Source organism: Pecten maximus, chromosome 18, assembly GCF_902652985.1.
Source record: "Pecten maximus chromosome 18, xPecMax1.1, whole genome shotgun sequence".
Lineage (NCBI taxonomy): Eukaryota > Metazoa > Mollusca > Bivalvia > Pectinida > Pectinidae > Pecten > Pecten maximus.
In genome coordinates this window covers 14,515,858-14,535,455 of record NC_047032.1, presented here as the reverse complement: position 1 = coordinate 14,535,455, position 19,598 = coordinate 14,515,858, and the positions used below count along the sequence as shown (strand labels likewise).

At 35.3% G+C, this 19,598-nt stretch overlaps 1 protein-coding gene across 2 annotated transcripts; it reads left to right on the top strand.

The window, feature by feature from the left end:
* The first annotated feature begins 4,087 nt into the window (after positions 1-4,087).
* Positions 4,088-18,775, top strand: LOC117317143 (glutaminase kidney isoform, mitochondrial-like). 2 transcript variants are annotated; one of them, XM_033871940.1, is made up of 12 exons: positions 4,089-4,235; positions 7,182-7,261; positions 7,923-8,086; positions 8,204-8,295; positions 9,777-9,835; positions 10,945-11,011; positions 11,412-11,462; positions 12,699-12,875; positions 14,180-14,311; positions 15,348-15,505; positions 16,109-16,249; positions 17,846-18,775. In XM_033871940.1, exons 1-12 carry the CDS (start codon positions 4,218-4,220, stop codon positions 17,940-17,942), a joined length of 1,236 nt encoding a protein of 411 aa, XP_033727831.1. In that variant the 5' UTR covers positions 4,089-4,217; the 3' UTR covers positions 17,943-18,775. The 2 variants fall into 2 exon arrangements, with proteins under 2 accessions (XP_033727832.1, XP_033727831.1); XM_033871941.1 differs by lacking the exon at positions 12,699-12,875 and having other exon boundaries at positions 4,088-4,235.
* The last annotated feature ends 823 nt before the right edge of the window (positions 18,776-19,598 follow it).

Genomic DNA, 19,598 nt, shown 5'->3' with positions numbered 1-19,598 from the left:
CGCGGGTTTAATAGCAGACGACACTCATTCAACTGAAACGTAATCGTACTTCCGGTGTTGAAAATAGCCTTACAAAGAATGAAAAGTTTCTGATTAAGATAAAAACCGTGTCTTGGCAACGGCATTGACGTCATAGTTTTGTTTTTACCCTAATTCATCTCTAAAATGTCGACATACCTGATTGTTGTACCTCGAATGAAATATGGATGACCATGCTTGTGTTAGGTTCGCGCCATTTAATCTACCTAGTTTGCTTACTTGTGTTTGTTAATATGAGCCAATGAATCAAAAAGTCAACGAAAGCATAAGATCTTTATATAGTAATTACATAGTCAAACCAATTACTAAACGTGTTTCTGGTTTAAATAGAATTGTTATTTTAAGTCAATCTAATTAAAATCTAGATGGTCGGTCATTCCCACTACGTTACATTTGTACATGAACATCTAACAACATCCCATAGGGGGTCACGTCAGGGTGACCTTTTGTATTAGCCAATCAATTGACTACTTCCAGAATCTCAGAAGTGGATTTTATATGTCCGAATTACCAAGACTAGAATGCATAGCTTGCATAATCTGTCAATTTGTTTCAAGTCATTTCGTCCTATAAAGCATAAAGCTCTATACATGCGTGACGAAATGGTTTGCTTCAGATGCATGCTGTGACGCAATGTTTTGACAATTGACAATTCGCCCTGAAAGTGAACTACAAACATCTCAAAGGTCATCAGAACGTGACCCCTTATGGGATGTTGTTAGATGTTAATGTAACGTAGTGGGTATGACCATCTTGATTTTAATTAGATTGATTTTTAAGTGTTCAATCAAGACGTTTTTTCTGCATTTTTCAATGATGAAATTAAGTTGGAATAATATCGCATCTAAATTCAAGATAGAGTTTTAGACAATAAATGGCAACATTAATTTCGTGCACAGGAAATTAGCGTTGGGTATGTTATTTCTGAATAGTGTAAACAAAGATAAATATTTCCGCAAATTCAGTGAAAAGTAATAAACATACCCAACGTATCATACTGAAAGTTAGCCATATTGTTTGGTGTCAGCTTTGAGAGACATCGATGAAACCAAAATTTATCTGCTAATTTATTTTTGGCTCTCAACACCCATTTAGGTTAAAAAAAAAATTAAAAATCCTGTTGATCTTATCATAGTATGACGTAATAATCAGTGTGTTTAAGTGTCAAGTTTCAAAAGCGGGCACATGCTAAGAGAGATGAGTGTCAATGTTGTTGATGTGTAGTGATGTGTTCGACTTGTGCACAGGAAATGCTGACGTAAAACTTACAGTACAATGTACAAAAAAGACTGTTTAACTACAACATGTCAACTATGGATGATTTCGAAGAACTGTAAGTAGGACTGAGATCTTTTGTTGAAAATTGTATTGGAAAGGTATATATTTAGCATTGGTTTCATACATATAGTTTTCAAATACTTCAACTAAATCTAACATTTATGAAAAATGCATAAACAAGTATATCTAATTACTTGCCAAAAACTAACATTGGTCACAGTCTTATCATGAAAACGTACTAATCGACTAATACTGAAACTGATTTGATATCCGCTGACTAAATGTGGTTTCTCGCCTGTAGCAACACGTGTTTTGTTTTATGGCAAGACCATTATACGTAAGTTACTGACCAGTCCTAGAAGGGCAAATCAATGGTATACATGTACTACAGTTTAGTTATTTTTCAGTTGTACTGTATGTATAACGTTCAATTTGTATCGAAATGTGTTTATTGTGTGTCTTTCTTTTTTAAAATCCTTTGAGATTGCAGAAGGAAGCACCGTTGGTGCATTTTAGTCCCCGAGGTTTGCCGTCACATTTAGCGATAGGGTTCATAATACAAAATATGAAATGATGTATGTCATGCGTTTGAAATCATCATTAGAAGTAATTGAATTAGTTTAATTTTATAGACTCTGCATGATTTGGCTTCATTTGATAACTTCTACAATATTAACACTGCTTCAACGATGGAAAAGAAAGTAATCAGATCAATATTATCCCCGGATCTGAATGGATCACGTTTCCTAACCGACCCCTCTCTAAACCGACAAAATGTTCATGTACCGTGCATGCTCGGGTTAGAGAAGTTCTACTTTACATTTTTTATGAACATGTACTTGACGTGCGTTTGAAATCCAAAGTTGCAAATTATGAAGGGTTAGATTTAAATACGGTAAAGTGACGCCCCCAGAGTTCTCTATATACATTGTAATGCCTCTCGAGGCAGGTCTGTTGTGGTCCCTCTAATGTTAGAAAAACCCCGATTCTTCAGGCTAAAGACACTTTATTCTTCCACCAGCACACAATTTATACGACAAACAACAGAAAAAATTACATGTACGTCTCATTGCTTTCATTAAGTTCTACATAAAATAAGTATTTGAATAATGTATGCTATTTTTCTGTATTAGCAATGGGACTAACAAACTTGATGAAGGAGAGTTCGAAGACAGACTCTTCGTCTTCTTGGCCAACGATGACAATACGGTGTCCACCGAGCAATTCATTAAGGTACTAGAATGTGATACAGCAATTTTTTAAATCCAAATAGACGTATATGACTCACAATATTATTTAAAGCCAAATAACAAAACCATAAGGTAAGATTTTTAGTAATCGAAATTTCTATACAATTGATACCTGTTGAACGTTTGCTTAAACACTACTCTCTTTAGAAAGCACTATAGTAGTCTACATTATTTTTTGTATATCATACTGTAATATTCGCAGGTACATCATTTTACTTCATTCTTCGACAGTGAATAAACAGATACAAAATTAGTATTTGTACAGATTTAATCTATGTAGACAAATTAATATTTTAACATATGTTCATGTTCATTGTGTGATAAGCAAAAGTAGTACTCGCGAATTAGTTCAAACCGTGACAACCGCGAACTATAAGCCCTGTGAAATCAAGTATACCAATGTGATGCCGTTTTATAGAATAAATCTACAGTTTTAACCGTACCAGTATAAGGATCATTTCACTCTGCAATTTCCAGTGTTTACTGTAAACGTACTTGATTTGGCGAACTCAGATTTTAGCACATTTCCTAATTTAAGAAGATTTGAGCATTGCTGAATAAGCGCGCCAAAATCATCTTATACAGAAATTGTAATTAGTGCAATCATAATTTAGCGTAATGCTTCTAGTGCGAAAAGAATTAAGATAAGATTACGATTTAAATAAGCACATTTACAGTAGTTGATATATCTTGATGTAGGAACTGGAGAAGAGGGGGCTACGTGAAAGTGACCCTCGGTTGGCAATGTGTATGGCATTGCTATCAAACAGGGAAGATTCACGAATGAACAAGAAGACATTCAAAGAGTAAGTAATTCCCTATTCTGTTCACGTTCTTTAAATTTGGTTATATACAGAAGAACAATTACCACAAAAGATCCTCAAATTCAGCATCTTTGAGTGGTTGGGTAATGTTTGACGTCACATTAACATAATAAGATGATTCAAAACCGATGTCATCTTGAATTGGGCCAAATGACCCCTGGGGAAGTCTAGAAAATGTCATATATCAGGTGTATTGTCAAGACATTGTTTGATTATACTGACTATGAATTGAGAAAAATAATCACCCCCTACCTTGAGGACGTGACAAAGCCCAACCTTCGGGGTGATATTCGTGATTGTCTAACCCTCAGCAGAGCTGCTCTGTCACATCCGCAAGGTAGGGAAGATTATATCAATTCTTTGATACTCTTCCCGTGACCATAGCTATTGCGAGACATCATTTTCATGACACCGGCAACGTAACCTCAGGTGAAGATTCGCGACCCAAGGTGTGTGGTTCGACTTTTCCTACGCGTGTTGTTTTGTGTTTCTCGAGAAGCTAAGAAACAGACCGGTCTTTGCTATTGTGGCTGTGTTCTTTGGCAAGACCATTTACCCTGATTGCTCTTAGGGACTATACACCAAGTAAATAAACAATAACAGTATTACCACAGCAGGGCATATATGACATATGATTGTAGTACATTAGAACTTTCATATTTTTTCAGTCTAACCACGCTTTGTTGTTGATAAATGACACATTTTTATTATCAGGTGTATCGCCCCCAATATCGTCTTAATCAGCAAGACGTTCCGAGATGAACTCGTTATTGCGGAATTTGAAGACTTCCGGAAACGGATTGATAAGTTGTACGAGAGATCAAAGATGAACAAAAATGGGAAGGTAGGAGGCTGTTCAGTTTGTCCCAGGTAACATAAAATCCGTCTTTTATACTCGCTGCCCAGCCTCGAGGAGCGATATTACATAGGCTTAGCAAACCTGACTTGTAATTCCAAATCTCGACCATTCATCATAAAACATCCAATCTGTGATTGCTTGTTTTTGTCCTAATTTGGAAAGTTATGTTAAATAATATCTATTCTTCATTGAAAAAAGATTGTTTCTTAAAAACATAGTTGCTACGTTCTTTTTGTAATAACAGAAAAGTGGAAATTTATCAAAGGTTATATATAAACAGAGATAGTTAAGGTTAAGAGAGGCTGAGAGAATAAAAAAATACATTCCGCTTTTAATAAAAACAAACAAGGAGCGGACAATTGTCAAATGTTATATTTGGTAGTTAGAGATCCAAATTGTGTATAATCGAAGGGAATTAAGGTTGTAAGAGACTGAGAAAATTTGAATATATAAACATATAAGAACGCCGATATGGCGCAGCGGTATAAGCTTCGGGTATTTCTGGCTAGACGACTGGGTTCCGTAGATCGTGACTTCGATATATGGTGCAGATTATGTAAATAAATGTATATATATGTAACAGATTCCATGATTAATTAAATCTAAATCACTGCCTCCGCTAGGGATCGAACCCGGGACATCTGGCTTACTTATAGTCTTACGCGAACCGATCGAGCTAAAGAAAAATCTCTCTAGCCGAGCTAGTATTTACCAGGGTTACATACTCTCCCTCCAGGAAAGAACTCGTCCTCGAGTTTCCAGGGGTAACAGCGATGCTTTCGCAAGCAACAATGAGTATCATTCCCGAGTCCCTACATGGGCGCCAATGTAACAGAGCGCATGCTTAATTAAATTTAAATCACTGCCTCCGTTAGGAATCGAACCCGGGACCTCTGGCTTACTAGTCTAACGCTCAACCGATAAAGAGAAGCGGTATAATATATATGGTATTATTAACGGTTATAATCCGGGTAACACTGAATCCTTGCATAAGTTTGTCTGCAGGATACGAATTACTTGAAGTGTTATATGGGGCAAAGAAATATTTCTAACAGTGTTGACAGGAAAAATGTTGAATTTTCGAGGCAATCCACCCCTTTATCAAGACACAGAGAATGCAAATACAAACACATGATATATAAACAGTACTAGAAAATACAATAAGATACAGTAAGACTAGTATTTTTGGTAGTAGTTGAAATAACAACCATGAACCCTTCGGCTGGCGTGGGCCGAAGGCGGTGGCTAGCGTGACATGTACAGAGCCATGTTCTATGATGGAACGCTATGTGACCAACGGCCAAGACATTTGAAAATATCCCGCGCGTGCAAATGCCGAACTGTTAATGGACGTTTCGTCCCCAAAATGATTATATACGGATACAGCGTATAGGAAAAGATGGACGATATTGCATAAATACTTGATGCACTGTCGTCAATGAAATGATAATGGATAATACGTATAATGTGTATTTTTTCCAACAAAAATAGCGGATATTTGTGTCAAATGATATATTTTGTGATTGAAAGATTTAGGGAGGCGAATTTTTAAAATATCTGCGGCAATAATCATTCAATTTTGACATTTCGGCGAGATTAAGAGTAGGAATCCTATTTTGTACTTACATGTACACTACGCTTCAAAGGAGCAAGCAGCATGCTAATGATATCAGGTACACAGATACGACACGTGTTGAGGAAAATATGCCATCAAAAGCTGTCTCATTGAAATATTGGAGCTGATTTAAAACACATTATTTCATCCTTGATTGCTCTACTGTCACTAATTCATGTTATCGTGCACTCACCTGAATTATGTCTGATAGAGAAGAGACACAAGGCCTGCGTCACTCACCTTTGTATTTCAGTAATTATGCCAAAATACTATAATTTAAGTTATACAATGTATTACAAATGGTTCAAACCAAATGTGAACTAAATCCTGAGGTTCTTTATGAAGATGAAAGATTTTAAAGAATTCATAATATTCCCCTCTCTGGGCCCCAGGGGAACCAAATATTTCTTATTATACAACAATGAATTTTGACCAATAATGCTCCGGGCCAAATTCATTTAGTCGATCATAACTAGAAGTTATATAAAGTATTCATCACAATTCCCCCTATTGGGCCCCGCCCACATTCTACGTTATATAAGATTTCCTTAGCCTTATAATGCTCCAGATGATATTTATCAAAACTTATCCAGGCGTTCAGGACTGGTAACGCTTTAAAGGAAATGTTGACAGACGACGGGCGATGGACGGACGACGGACGGACGACGGACGGACGCTGCGCCATGGTATAAGCTCACCTGTCCTTCGGGCCAGATGAGCTAATACGAAAACAGAAAATATGACCTTTGAAATGTCACAGCATTATCTTGATTGACGTAAGGCAAACTTATCCTTGTGTATAAAACACATATAAATTACAATGGATAGACGCACGGAAAGTTATATTTAGCATCCCATAAACTAAGGATGTATGCTAAGGTCGTCATCCAGGAAAGAAAAGACTTTCCTGACGTCAGTAGTGTGTTAAGTTTCTAGATAAATAATCCTGGGTTATCATCTTAATACGTTACTAAACTTGTTACTATATACATGTATATCTAATCAAATATAATATTGAAATGCAGATCTGCTTGGTACAATTTCATTGTCTGTATAGTTTTAAACGTTTAGACAATGGCCCGTCAAGTTGAATAGCCACCATAACATAAATAGCATGAAGTTAGACAATATTGTTTATATATATCTAAACATTAGACCAAATTTTAAATCTCCTTTTCTTTTCTTTTCTTTTCTTTTCTCTTCCTTTCTCCCCTCCCCATTTTGCATTCCCGTTTTTTCTCTTTTTTTTTCTTCCCTTCAAATATAAAATCTAGCGAAAATAAATATCGCATTGACCTAAATGATTTTTTTTTCAGGTAGCAACTTATATTCCCATATTGGCCAGAGCTGACCCCGACAGTTGGGGCGTGTCTGTGTGTACTGTGGATGGGCAACGGTAAGTATCGACCTTTGTTAGTTTTCCAACCCCACACAAGTTTTATCCCCAGTCTCACCCCCAAAGGGATGAATTATTATTTTTCTCTTACCCTGTTTACCCTCTTATGTATCTAATATTGACGTTAAAGCAATACAAAGAACTGTTGACATGACGTGATTGAATTGTCGACGTGGCGTCGTTGTACAGTTGCCGTGAGGTCATGGTATTGTTGACGTGACGATATGCAATTGTTGAGAACGTGAAAAGAGCACGGGTAGCTTGTCTTTTCCCTAGGGTGAGATAAGAAAATCTCACCCCGGTAAAACTGACGATATTCCTGTCCAGGGTAAGAGAAAAGGGAATCTCAACCCGCGGGAAATATTCCTAAACTGCCAAACACGAGGCATCTCGCCTTAAGGGTGTATACGGTGACATTTCTCTTACCCTAGTAGCCTTCTTGTGTATGTATTATTGGCGTTACATCAATGGAAGGCGTTGGCATGACGTGATTGAATTGTTGACAGTTCATCATTTAATTATGACGTCATTGTATATATTCCGCGACGTCATACTATTGCAGTCAGTAGGGAATCCCAATCTAAACTCCGGCTAAGTGAGCGTATTGTCTCCTTGGAGTCTTCAACTTCTGTTTAACAGGACTTTATTTCTCGCTCTGCAGGCATTCCATCGGCGATGTTAAAGATCCGTTTACCATCCAGTCGGTCAGTAAGACGCTGACCTACGCCTCAATCCTTAATGATAGAGGATCAGAGAAGGTTCACGAGTACATTGGCTATGAACCTAGTGGTCATTCCTTCAACAAGATTCGCTTGGACGTCAATGGTAATTTTCTCTCAAAAAATCAATTTCGTTATCAAGTATTTTGTTATATATTGAACGTGTTGCTTTTTTCAACAATATATGTCATAGTTATTGGAAGTATTGATTTTCGTCCATCAGGAAAACCTCATAATCCTATGATCAACACCGGCGCCATATTGGCCTGTTCGTTGCTGAAGCCCGAGATGGACAAACGTCAGAGGTTTAATTATGTATGTATAAAGAATAAATAAGTTCAATAAAAATTTCATGTACAGCCCTAGTTAGTACAATTTGTTTATGGATGTATGTACATACACAATCATGTACTTATTATAATGTAAGTTTTATCATGCACGCATTGGCAAAAAAGAAAATTAAAAAAAACTTTCAAGTTCAATATTTTCTTTCCTGCCCCCAACCTACCACAAATCTTCCATGCTAAAGACTGACGTCAATTTAGGGAAATCTGTTTTTCAAGTGATACACACCCGGAAGGTCCTCCCGTCCTTAAAGAGAAACAGATGAAAAGGGCGTTTAGTATTGTTCTCGGCCCATGACACGCCATTGTCGTTGAAAACGATACTTAAATACGATAGCTACGTGACTTGCCCTAATCATTGTAATAGACCGGGAAAGATATCATGCCTGCGACCTACTATTTCATTTAAATGAAACATTAAAGGGACAGGTGTGAAGGGTCGTCTAAATATTAAATCCAGTGATATTTTACGAGCATATAAATACTACTATGGTGCAATTTAACATTGATCAATTGTTAGTGCACGTTTTTTTCATGGATAACCACGGGCCTTGCCGTTGTCATATGTTAAGCTATTTGTAACTTTCGGTAAAACGTCCGAAAAATGCATGTTTCAGGAGAGCATAATGAGCTCATATGAATCGCATAAATCCTGTCAAATGAATACCTATTAAGAGCTTTTGACATTTTTTTGTGCAACATTATATTATGTGATTTACATGAGCTTACTGTATTCTCCATGTAACATGCATTTTCACATGTTTTGCTTAAATTAACAAACAGCTATTACATGCCAACAGCAAACCCCATAGTTAGCCATAATGCACACAATTGATCAAGTTGCTTGTGTTCAATTTCATAGTGTAGTGATTCATAGGCTTGTAAAACGCCCTTTAGCCGGCTCCGATCAAGCTGGAACCAGTCACAAAATGACATTCCATCGTCATCTACATGTATGTCTCAATGATATAAATCTCATAGGTAAACACAATCTATAGTGTACACTGGTGTTGTTAATTCGTAGGTTTAAGATGTGAATTTCCTGTCGTAAGAGCAGAGTGTCCGAATTACTGTAAACCACTTAGATTTTGCGAATGCTTAATTTCGCGAACTTACCTTTTAAGACATATCTGCAAATATATGATTTCGCGAACGCTGATCTAGGAATGACTTTGAATTTGCGAATGATGAACTATTAGACTCATGGGCTCTTCAAAACCCATATATCGGAACACTTACCGATAGGTAGGATTGCCATCCAAAGATGTTGTTTTCTTACACTATAATCGCGAACGATTTGAATTCGCGATTGACTCTCCTTGCTTATCAACGCGAAAATAAATCCAACGCGAAATATAAATGATTTACAGTATATTATCATTGTAAACTAACTTCTGCATTAATATCTATATATACATAAATACATACTAAGTATATATGCTCTACTTCCAGGTCAAAAATAAGTTCCAGAATTTGGCTGGTGGCGAATTCATGCGGAAAAATTTAGGCGCGTAAGTATAGCAGTAGTAACCGATTTTAAAAACAAATTCGCAATATGAAGACTTCCTCTTTCTGTCACCACACCTCTAAGCTGTATATACTCCTAAGTGGCATCTGTTATAACGTATACAATCATCAATGCTTTTAGGGGAATTCGCATCTTCCTTTATAACGAGAAGTGATAGACAGATTTGATCTAAAATAGCTAAAATTCTATATGTTTCCTATGAGAGCAAAGCGATATAAAGTAACTGGTGATCTTCCATCTCTCGAAACTGTATAGTAGCGGGATATACACCCACTCAATCTAAATTTTTATCGTACGGGGCGACTAGTTGTGCCCTCCTTGCAGGATCGAGATGGCTTTTTTGATGGCCTGTATTAATGGCATTGGAAATTCATCTGCATGATCATCGTGTGAAGAAGTTAAAATTAGACTCTAAAGATCCAGGACATTCTGCAGTACCGTCCATTGAAGGGACAGTACGACCAATGAATATTTTTGGTCTTTCTACTTTCTATTTCTTCCCTGATTGCTTTGTGTTCATTGTTCTATAAGCAACTTTTTTCTTTCCAGTTTCTCCCTTGATATTCCCTCTCTTTTGGCGTTCAGTCATTTGGGGAATGTCATGAATTATGTATCCTAGCTGTCTTTGGCACGTGCTTTACGTTTAGCTCTGAAGGTGCGGTAAGCACTAGTCTATCCACGGTCATTTTATTGGGAACGGGTTGAATGTCATGCTGTAGTGTCAAGGTGTGGCTTTCAGTGTGACGGAACTATAAAAACGTCCGCCAGTTGCCTGATCATTCCTGGGCACCGCCCCTAGGTACATTATTGCTTACTAAAACATAAACAACGCCAAACGAATCTTCTGTAATATGTGCTTTTATAAACAAGGTGAGATTCATCAAATCGAGCCTCTGTTTCTGGATTTTAATTCCAATCTACCGGAGGCGATCTCTGAATACAGACAACTTTTTATCTTATCGAAAACAACGAATTCGCTCTATATTACTTTTACAATTAATAAAATTGTTGATACTGAATTAGAATTCCTTTCATTATTGTGCTATTACTTATATCATAGTATCTTTTATTTATTTGTTATCTAATTTCTAGTTTTCTCTCCGAGAAAGATAATGCTGACCAAAATTTTGCAATAGCCTACTACATGAAAGCCAATAAGGTAATGTTGCTATTGGATGAACAGTTGAATAACGAACGAGATTTGTTTTAATCTCGCGTTCAAAATCTCCTTAAATATCAATGATTCAACATTTCTGTTAACCCTGATTGATTGTTTAGACAACTAGTGTGAAAACTTTGATAATTAAATCATCAACGATAACAAATCATTATTGCGGATAACTGTTTTTGCCCTCATGTTTTAAAGATATGTGTTTAATAATTTCATAGCACTTCAGAATGAATCAAGTAACATGTCAGCTAAAAAATTTCATTATTTTTTAATTGCAATTTTCTACCAAATATACGTATTTCCTGAAAAGCTATCGATATATCTAACAAAGGACATAACATATAGTATGCTCTTACGTATTTTGATCTGGACGGTTTTCTGCTTGTAGTGTTTTCCAGAAGGAACCATTCTAGAAGAGGTCCTAGACCTTTATTTTCAGGTAATACCAATAAAACACACATAATAAATTATTCGATTTTCTCCTAGATGTAACTTTGCATCTACAGAATAAATTCGTAGAACGGGGATATATCCTTATATCGCCACTAGTGACAGTATAAGCAATGACGATATATTCTTATATTACCACTAACAATCACGATATATCCTTATATTGTCACTAACAATGACGATATATTCTGATATTACCACTAACAATGACGATATATTATTATATACTACTAACAATGACAACACATTCTTATATTGTCACTAACAATGACGATATATTCTGATATTACCACTAACAATGACGATACATCTCATATTACTACTAACAATGACAACAAATTCTTATATTACCACTAACAATGACGATATATTATTATATTACCACTAACAATGACGATATATTCTTATATTACCACTAACAATGACGATATATTCTTATATTACCACTAACAATGACGATATATTATTATATTACCACTAACCATGACGATATATTCTTATATTACCACTAACAATGACGATATATTATTATATTACCACTAACAATGACGATATATTCTGATATTACCACTAACAATGACGGTATATTCTTATATTACCACTAACAATGACGATATATTATTATATTACCACTAACAATGACGATATATTATTATATTACCACTAACAATGACGATATATTCTTATATTGTCACTAACAATGACGATATATTCTTATATTGTCACTAACAATGACGATATATTCTTATATTACCACTAACAATGACGATATATTATTATATTGTCACTAACAATGACGATATATTATTATATTACCACTAACAATGACGATATATTATTATATTGTCACTAACAATCACGATATATTCTGATATTACCACTAACAATGACGATATATTCTGATATTACAATTAACAATGACGATATATTCTTATATTGTCACTAACAATGACGATACATTATTATATCGTCACTAACAATGACGATATATTCTTATATTACCACTAACAATGACGATGACAATAAATTCTTATATTGTCACTAACAATGACGATATATTCTTATATTGTCACTAACAATGACGATGTCTTTTTATATCGTAAATAATGTTGCTATATTCTGATAGTGTCGCCAGTAAGTTATTTGCAACGACCATACTCAATAACACATTTTTTTGTATATATCGCTGGTAAAATATCAATTATAGTGACATTTTGTCATACAGCTCTGTGCTATTGACATCAACTGTGAATCTGGAGCAGTCATTGCAGCCACTTTGGCTAACGGAGGGGTCTGCCCCATCACTGACGATCACCTACTGAGGTCAGAGACAGTTCAGGACACACTTTCTCTCATGTTTTCGTGTGGAATGTATGACTACTCTGGCCAATTTGCCTTCAAGGTAAAAGGATGATGGATAGGGTTAAGTCACATTTAATTATGATAACAATGAAAACATGTTTTTCTTTTAAAATTCAAATTGATAAATCAATTTTGAGTTGGAAATATGGTTTTGTTGTTATGTCGGTGTTCTGTGATGGTTTTGAGATGCCCGTGTACGCATCGATTCTCGTCATTTGTCACCATTTTATATAATGGTATAAAAATATTCATGTATATTAATTTAAGTTTCCTTGGAGACACGGTGGTCTAGTGATAGGACGCAAGGCTATTTGATCGTAGGGTCGCTAGTTCGAGTCCCGACACGGTGGTCTAGTGATAGGACGCAAGGCTATTTGACCGTAGGGTCGCTAGTTCGAGTCCCGACACGGTGGTCTAGTGATAGGACGCAAGGCTATTTGACCGTAGGGTCGCTAGTTCGAGTCCCGACACCGGCGCTGAGTTGTATTCTTGAACAAGATACTTTACTCCATTGTGTTCTACTCAGCTGTATATTAGAACGTGGTAGGGCAGTGGTAGAAATATTGCGTTTAAGTTGTTAGCGCCAAATCGCTATATGCTCCCTAGGGAGTTACGAAAGACATTGGCCGGTTGCACTAAATGCCCAACAACCCCGGATAAAAACTTGTGAACCGCTTTGATTATTCCTTTCATTTTGTCACACCGACGTTATATGCATTTGAGGAATATTGTATAATCGGTTATACGCGCGAAGATTTAATTTTGGTTCAAACGCGGTCATTATAGGTATCGCGAAAATAAATACCTAGCACATCTCTATAAACCGTGAATTTCAATCTCGATCAGCGTCATCAACCTGAACACACCCATACCTAGATATATTTACCGATTTAACAGAAATGTGAAAAGGAGGTGTTGTGCAAAATTAAGTACCTACGAACTAGTTCCCACCTGAACAACCACGAAATATTAGCCTCTCAACATTGATTACATAGTTTATATCAGGTATAATTGATGTACATTATTGTTTTTTTTATTCAGTCACCATCAAAATTGCATGTATTTTTTTTTAAATCCGCAGGGAAATTTTATCAGATTTTTTTCTATTGATCTTATCTTATCAAATCAGTTAATTCGACAACCCCAAAATCACGCTTAAGTAAATTAGCAAATTGTTACCATCATAAGATATTGTCTTTATATGATATATTATAGTATATTTAACTTTTCTAATCCATGTTGTTTAGACCTATTGCAGCCAATTGACATTCTGGTTATTTGGAATTTCGTTGTGATTCGTCCTATAGAAATGGGTTAGAATAGATTGTGTTGTCTATACGACAGGTTGGACTTCCGGCTAAGTCAGGCGTGTCCGGGTGTATTATATTAGTGGTCCCCAAAGTAATGGGAGTGTGTTTGTGGTCTCCTCCACTCGATCAGTGGGGCAACAGTTGCAGAGGAATCGAATTCTGTGAGGTAAATATTAAGTTATATCACACAAGATTTATTTCTTTGTCTTTTCTAGTCTAAAGAAAATAACTTTAGCATTCAATTCTTCAGCGAGAACAGTTTATTGCAACTAATGTGAAGTCTATCAAATCTTATTCGAATTATTCGAATATTGTTTTAAAGCGGACTTTGATAAGGGAGTTAACATTGTCTCATTTTATCACCATTATAAAATTTATTATCATTATTATCATCATCATCATTATTATCATTATTATCATTATCATCATTATTATCATTATCATCATTATTATCATTATCATCATTATTATCATTATCATCATTATTACATTAGCATCACTATTATCATAAGTATTTACTTAAATACTGGATACAGTATACACAGTTTCTGTGGTTTCAAAAAGAATACTGTACGTTGAAGGAGAATCTTGTTTAATGATCTAAAAAGTTATCATCTATCTCATTTAATATCTTACTCATCCACTGTCGATGATGTACTGTATAACATGAAATATTCTTTTTGTTTACTTTCTTAGTACTTTTTTAGTTTCGCGCTTTCAAACTATTTCGTGGGTACAAGTTTTCGTGGTGAACACATTCAATAATAATGTAACAATTCTCAAATCAATATCCGTTGTAGTAATATTCATGGTTCCATATCAACCACGAAAACAACGGAAATTTATGCTCAGCGGAAGTGCCAAGTTGTTTAGTATTTTTCTAGATGCCTTTCTGCAGTTAGCTCAAAATAGTATTACTTTTGATATATTTAATTTTTTCAATGTACCAAACTAACGAAATCGGCAAACTATGTTTTTGCACCTTTCCTTGAATATTTCAACATTTTTCTCTAGGTATGTTAAGGTATTTTGGTTTTTTTGATATCCTGTCCTGATTTCAACACTGTTGGAATTCAGTAATACGTTAAAATTTAAATAGGGACATTGACAGTATACTTCCTATAATAAGATAAGAAAAATCTATTAATTATTCAACAAGATACGCATTTCTAATGGTTCACTCAAAACTGTTTCTCAATCAGAACTTCAATGAACAGTTCCATTTCCATAACTTTGACATTGGAAAAGAAATGACACTAAGACAAAGGCATACGTCAAGAAGTAAATACCAGAACAAAGCCATGGAAGTCGTCAAAGTCCTGTTCGGGGCTTTCAAGGGAGACGTCACGGCCATGCGGAGGTGAGAACGAAGTTCAAGGTCATTTAAAAAAATCAGCAAAGTCAATGCAACATTATGGCAAAAACTTCAAATATGTTCTCAATAGCGAAAAGTGTCTTCCATTCTTCATACACGCCATACATATTAAATAAAGCATTGCATAGAGTGCCTATTTCCGAAGGAAATTTGTTCAAGGAAGAAGCTGAAAGTGAACGAAAGCGATGAAACCTGCTTTGTCTGTAACGAAAATACAGGTTTGGAGGAGATATACAAGCTCCATGACTTATGCCAAATCCTTGTTTTTGAGTGGGTCACGATCGTTCAATGGGTATTGCCCAATGTAACCTGAGGTAGGTCTTCATTCCTTATCCGGGGTGGATTTTTTCTCAGGAAACTGAGATTACACGTACACGCCGAGTTGTGGCTGTGTCCTTTCCCAATACACCTATACCCAACTGGTCGGGATACAATGCAACTTGCATCCCGCATGTTGTTCAAAAGATATAATCATTAGCTACTTCAAGCAGACTCCATCTCAGAAAGGTTTTTGGACTCTTCAAAGGGCGATAAATCCGGTTGTACCAAACAAAGAAATTTCGCCTGCACGATTATTGCTTTTGACAGGTATGCTCTCCAGGGTGTTGAAATGAACCAACAGGACTATGATGGGCGGACGGCTTTACATGTGGCAGCCGCTGAGGGACATCTGAACGTCGTCAACTTCCTCCTAGAGGAATGTCACGTGGATTTTCGTCTAAAAGACAGGTGTGTTCGGTTCAATGTACATTGAAAATTGCACTGACTTTTCACTACCTCATTTATTTAATATAATTAGCATAAACCACCCACTGTGTGAAAATTCGGTTCGGACGTGTAAAATAATTGGAACACCTGCCGAACACGTGGGTTTTCTCCGGTTCCTCCGGTTTCCTCACACACGGGGATACTATTAATTTATTAGCATAAATAATGGACGCAGGCTTGTAGCCTCTATATCCATATCAATATCAATACATAGTATAATATAAATATTTCCTATGTAATTAATTGCTATATATTAGTTCCTGTACATTCATGAATAAAATATGTTGGTAGAATCTAAAGTAGAATCTAAAGTTTACATTTACATATATATGATACAGAAATGTTCAAGTATGGTAAATATACTTTTTTTCTAATACCTCAGTGAAATAAGATAACATTGTAATCTATCAACAAGATATGATAAAAAGTAGCAGAATCACATATAAACACAGTCAATAAAGTAAACGATGACGTAATATTTGTATCACGTGGTATGACCAAACATGAATTCATGCTAGATTTATACATTTAACCCTTGGTCAATCGCTCATAGATCAACATGAGCGATCATTTGAAATCGTTTAATGAATAGACAAACAATAGAGAAACGAATTTATCAATTTTATCATATAAAGCATATTAAGAGATGGCCAAAACAAATTATCCATTATATCATATTAAGAGATGTCCAAAACAAGTATTCAATTTTACCATATTAAGAGATGTCCAAAACAAGTATTCAATTTTACCATATTAAGAGATGTTCAAAACAAGTTATCAATTTTATCATATTAAGAGATGTTCAAAACAAGTTATCAATTTTATCATATTAAGAGATGTTCAAAACAAGTTATCAATTTTATCATATTAAGAGATGTCCAAAACAAGTTATCAATTTTACCATATAAAGGGAGGTCCAAAACAAGTTATCAATTTTACCATATTAAGAGATGGCCAAAAAAGTTATCAATTTTCCGTATTAAGAGATGTCGAAAACAAGTTATCAATTTTACCATATTAAAAGATAGCCAAAGCAAGTTATCAATTTTACCATATTGAGAGATGGCCAAAACCATTAATTAATTTTACCGTAATAAGAGATGGCAAACTATTTATAAGTGTATGATCTCTCAAGGTTTGGAAATTTTTATATATTTATACTTAGGATTTCTCTATCAATCTAACAAATTGTGCTGAAAAATGAAAGAATTATTCTTTCAAATTTTGAATCAAAATAATAACATGAACACAACCAACAACCAAAAATGAGAAAACTCACTGTTTCTGCGAAATATGTTATCTTCCATGTTTTTTTAACGAAACAATAGGATACGATTCAATATGAGTTAATTTACCACTAATGCTTCCGATAGTGAAAATGTTATGCAAGATATATTTTTTTTCTTTTGTGTTTTTGTGTTTTTGTTTTGTTTTATAAATATGGAGCAAAACCAACGGAAATATTTGTTAATATGGTATTCAATACTCGTTACATAGGAAATTGCTTAGCATTCCTTTACAAAATTGTAAATGAATACACTGTATTACAATTCGCAGATGGGGTTATACACCATTGGAAGAGGCAAAGCGATTCGGAAAGAAAGATATTGAAGAACTGTTGGAGCAAATGGCTGGATACGAAGTGGAAACTTGAATAAGGATATACCTTATAAAGAACATTTACAACCAAGACTTATCCAGTTTAATATTATTTATAAACTAATTCCGAAATAATATAAACACAATCAACACGTTAGAACAAATAGATTACGTGGTTAGTGTCTGAAAATATGAACCGTATTTTGGCGAGGGTAAAGAAAGACAAAAGTGGCGAGCCTTTGCGATTTAATTTCGCCACAGTCACGGTATAGCGCGAAAAGACATGTTAACACAATGCAAATATGTATACTGTTTATTATAATTCGCGTTGATGTATTCCATATACATGTGTACATATAAACAAATGTCTAGACGTACTAGCATTTCTATTGCAGAAGATTGCCAACCCGGATGTGCGCGAAATCTAATACCAGCGAATTAGTTCTAACCGACAACCTCAGTAAAAGAGATATACAGATAATATATTTATTCATATATATATATATGACCGTGACTACTGGGTGCAGACAACTGTAAATCAAATTATGAGATTTATTTCGCGTTAATACGCGAGGAGAGTCAGTCGCGAATCCAAATACATCGCGATTATTATTATTATTATACCGATATAGGAGTCTTGCGGAGTCCATTATGCTTATGGTTCATCATTCGCGAATTAAAAGTCATTTCTAGATCAGCGTTCGCGAGATCATGTATTCGCAAATATGTCTGAAGTGAAAAATGCGCAAAATAAAGCATTCGCGAAATCTAAGTGATTTACAGTATTGTATCAAACTGACAATGGCATATTTTGTCAAGGGATCATATTGCAATGGATATACAATGTAGTTATCTACGTTTAAGTGTAGAATAAAAACAATTCAAACATTTGGTCATTGTTATTCTTCAGGGGTTACGTTTACTTTTTATCAAAGCACCACCATCGCGTGGATAAAACAAAAAGAATTGGTTCTTCTGGTACTTAAAACGAACCTCGAGGTATCCGCACCATTAAATTGGCTGGAATGAATTCATGAATTCTAAATGGATCACTTAATTGTAGATTTTCGTCAAATTCTTATTTGAATTGTTGAGACGCGAAGACAAAGTGCGTTTAAAAACAAAACTTTTTTTTCTCTCAAATCTAAGCTAAACATTGAAATATGAGTCCGAACTTTGGCTGTAAAACATATCATACTAAGTTGTTAAGGTCAATAGCATATGTTCCAGAAATAAGGTATTGTAAATGTACATAAGGGTAAAGCTAAGCAATGTCACGTGAATCAGCCCCAGAAACATTGAATACCAATGAACACGTGGAACTTTATAGCGCGCAAGGTAATGAAATTTCTACCACTCATATCGTACGCGTGTATTTCCCTTCCTCTCTCGAACCTTGTTTTCTTTTTTTAATTTGCAGTCGGCTACAACTTCACGGAAATCGTGATCCCGAATCAATTGTTGGTTTGGATAGGAAGGATGCAACAGATCTAAAACAAACACCATCATTGTGACGGTTTAATACATTTGTATTTTTTCCTGCATAAATCGGAACTCCTCGGGTATTCTTAACAATAATCCACCCGAGCTTGACGGAAAGACCCGAGGTTGTCAGATTGGTCCTGCCTTAGACATTCAGGAAATCGCCGTTTTGTAAACATTATGTGATTTGGCGGTCCACCATTTCACATAGTGAAGTATGCGCCCGAGT

Bases quoted from the DNA above. Each gene is read 5' to 3' on its own strand.
- LOC117317143 (XM_033871940.1), top strand. The intron at 11,012-11,411 runs GTAATGTTGCTA...TTCTGCTTGTAG, and splicing joins ACTACATGAAAGCCAATAAG to TGTTTTCCAGAAGGAACCAT. The intron at 14,312-15,347 runs GTAAATATTAAG...TTTCTCAATCAG, and splicing joins GAGGAATCGAATTCTGTGAG to AACTTCAATGAACAGTTCCA.